The sequence below is a fragment of the Salvelinus namaycush genome, unplaced genomic scaffold (assembly GCF_016432855.1).
Source record: "Salvelinus namaycush isolate Seneca unplaced genomic scaffold, SaNama_1.0 Scaffold2135, whole genome shotgun sequence".
NCBI lineage: Eukaryota > Metazoa > Chordata > Actinopteri > Salmoniformes > Salmonidae > Salvelinus > Salvelinus namaycush.
Genome location: NW_024058937.1, coordinates 35,161 through 38,655, shown reverse-complemented (window position 1 = coordinate 38,655; position 3,495 = coordinate 35,161). Strand labels below are relative to the sequence as shown.

At 41.4% G+C, this 3,495-nt stretch overlaps 1 protein-coding gene across 1 annotated transcript; it reads right to left on the bottom strand.

Moving 5' to 3' along the window:
* Positions 1 to 498: 498 nt before the first annotated feature.
* LOC120038335 (fish-egg lectin-like) lies at positions 499 to 2,266 on the bottom strand. Its single transcript, XM_038984122.1, has 5 exons — positions 2,209 to 2,266; positions 1,860 to 2,093; positions 1,466 to 1,683; positions 1,214 to 1,332; positions 499 to 917 (listed from the first exon to the last, which is right to left on the bottom strand). Exons 1-5 carry the CDS (start codon positions 2,261 to 2,263, stop codon positions 776 to 778), a joined length of 768 nt encoding a protein of 255 aa, XP_038840050.1. The 5' UTR covers positions 2,264 to 2,266; the 3' UTR covers positions 499 to 775.
* Between the last annotated feature and the right edge of the window lie 1,229 nt (positions 2,267 to 3,495).

Here is a 3,495-nt window from a genome sequence, read left to right as displayed (position 1 = left end):
TCATTTATAAATGTTGTCTGAGTGTTAGAGTATGCCCCTAGCGATCCGTCAATTTTTTTATTGTGTCGTCTGGTTTACTTAAAATAAGGAATTTTTACTTTTGATACTTATGTACATTTTTAGCAATTCCATTTACTTTTAATACTTAAGTATATTTCAAACAAAATACTTTTAGACTTTTAATCAAGTAGTATTTTACTTGGTGACGTTCACTTTTACTTGAGTCATTTTCTATTAAGGTATCTTGACTTTTACTCAAGTATGACAATTGATTACTTTTTCCACCACTGGTTTAATGTTGTGTTGTGTAGTGGCTTTGCTGGAATGTATCTAAAACAATTTGATCTGTTTTCCCCACCAAGATGTACATGCTAAAACCACCACTGGCAGAGCAAACTAAAATCCCCCTGGTCAATATGAAAACAAAGAAACACGGAAATTACAATAGCTTCAAACTTAATGCTTTATTTTAGTGGGAAATGATTATATAATGACATAATAAGCATTGAAAAGGATTCCATCCATCTATATGAATGACCTCTGAAGCACAGCAAAACCCATGTGGCTGGTGAGCAAGATATTAAGATCAGTGATTACTATTGACAAAGATAAAGTACTGAACAGTATAGGTAGAGTAGTAGGTTTTAGAATGAAGGATTCTTATGAACTAATGTTGGGCATTCTCAAGCAGAAGACTGTTCCAGAAAGAGACATCAATGAGTTAGCAAGTGAACTTTAGACAGATCCCGAACAGCCATCAGATGCAGAGGAGAGGCTAATGTGTGCACACCATGGTGACGGCAGACTTGGAGACGACCCAAAGACGGCCCAGGTCGTAGGTCACGTGGCTCATGCGCATGGACATTGGGATATTGCTCCATCCAGTGCCCTCTGGTTTACTGGCTGTGATGCCATCTCTGTGTTGAAGAAAGGGTTGGGGTTCATGTTTTAAAGATTATCCATCTTTTTCTGGGAAGTTGTTGTTTTATCACAAACTGTAGCTTTACAGGACATCCCACTTTACCTTACACTGTCTACACATTTCTTTATAAGTCCTATAAGTTTAGATCTGATTATATTTGACTGATTTTATTTATGTATCTACAGTATTTTAGTTGTTGTGTAAAGAGCTTCACAAAGCATGTACAGTAAGGATAAGAATTATAATTAAAGGTATACCATTATCATACACATAGTTCAGTAGCAACCTTACCTGGTAAAAACACTACCCGCAGAGTTGACCCCAAAGACACTACCATCAGTTGCCACCTCAATCATGGAAAGCTTGCCATCAATGTGACTCCACCCCTTGTTTTGGCATTCTTGATTCAGCTGGAAACAAACAGATTCAATCAGGGTTTTAGGACCATTTCAACAGTTAGAATATGAAACAGTTTTAGAATAACTGACACTCTCCATCCTCTACTACTCTACTCCAGCTCTCACACTCTTTCCCAGATCTTACACTCATTAAGAAGATATCATCATTCTTGTTGACTGCCCAGCACCCAAAGGGTCCACAACTGTAGTACTTCACAGCTCCTGGCAATCCTGTCCATGGAATGGGTGAGCCTGGACCCTTGTAACCAACTGTGGCACTACGTGTCAGACAGAATGGAGTATCGGCCATGTTAGCCCCCACAATAAACTGTTCACCTCCAGCATCCAACTGTTTCAGAAGGCCTGAAGACCACAAAGACAGACAGACGGACGGACAAGCAAACAAGGAGCACATATCTGTCAGTACTGCCAAATGACCTACAAGTTACAATTTAAAAAAAATCAACAGCCTGATGATATCAGGAAAGCTAAAAAGAAGGTGTCGTCTGGATAAATATTGAGTAATGCTTTCCACTTACCGGCAGCTTGCACCCAGTTACCGGCCACATACTTGTAGATTGAGTCTGCCTTGTTGACACCCCAGATCCCTGCTGGTCCTACAGTGATATGCTTCAGGGAACCAGGCAGGCGGATCCATGTATCACCTACAAGGTAGTAGGGGACTTGACTTGTGTCCGTAGCAACCACTTGCCCCAGTCCTGCATCGATCTGCATCAGATTCTTGATGTTTACTACCTTCTGACAGTCCCATGCTATGGAGACAAAGACATATGAGTAGAGTACACCAAGAAAAAGGAGGATGACATTATGGAGCAAATTTCATCAACTCCAAGTTGAGCAAGCATGTTTCAGATGATGGTAACTTACCATGACTGACGGCCAGGAGACAGAGGACCAGTAGGACGGCTGCAGTGACTCTCATGATGTCTCTGTAGATCTACAGTATAAGTTTGGTTGTACACCAGACTTCAATTGTCCCCTTGCAAGACTGAGCTTTTATAGCCCTGCACATACCTTTCACCAATGATGGGTTCCTGTTCCACCTGTTAAACGAAGACTTGATGGTGTCCGGTGTCCGGGAGAGAGGAGAGTTGTGTTAAAGTCACCTGATGACAAAGATCATTCCTTTGTTATTCTCATGTTTTCTGTGTTTACATTGAAATATGCATTTGCCATGTTTACATTTTGAAATACAGTGCCTATAGAAAGTCCACACCCACCTTGGATTTCTTCAAGGGTTAGTCTCATAAGAGCTTTGCACACCTATATTGTGCAATATTTGCCCATTTCTCTTTTAAAATCTTCTTCAAGCTACACTATATATACAAAGTATGTGGACACAACTACACATTTGTGGATTCAGCTATTTCAGCAACACCCGTTGCTGACAGGTGTCTAAAATCGAGCAAACAGCCATGCAATCTACATAAACAAACATTGGTATTAGAATGGCCTTACTGAAGAGCTCAATGACTTTCAACTTGGCACAGTCATAGGATGCCACCTTTCCAACAAGTCAGTTCGTCAAATTTCTGCCCTGCTAGAGCTGCCCCGGTCAACTGTAAGTGCTGTTATTGTGAAGTGGAAACATCTAGGAGCATCAACGGCTCAGCCGCGATGTGGTAGGCCAAACAAGCTCACAGAACTGGACTGCCAACTGCTGAAGTGTGTAGCGCGTAAAAATAGTCTGTCCTCGGTTGCAACACTCACTACCGAGTTCCAAACTACCTATGAAAGCAATGTCATCACAAGAACTGTTCGTTGGGATCTTCATGAAATTGGTTCCATAGCCGACCAGCCGTACACAAGCCTAAGATCACTATGCGTAATGCCAAGTGTCGGCTGGAGTGGTGTAAATCTCGCCGCCATTGGACTCTGGAGCAGTGGAAACGCCTTCTCTTGAGTGATGAATCCCGCTTTACCATCTCAAATAAAATCAAATAAAATAGTGTTTGTCACATGCGCCGAAATGCTGTTAGGAGTGTGTATAGAAGGCGAAGTCAGGTGCAGGAGAGCAGAGTGTAGTGAACAGGCACACTTTTTATTCCGGTCAAAATGACAGCACAAAGTAACATAAAATGTGCCCAAACACGGAACATAGACAAAAAGTAATGCGCGTAACAATATCCACAATATCAAAATACACGTAACACA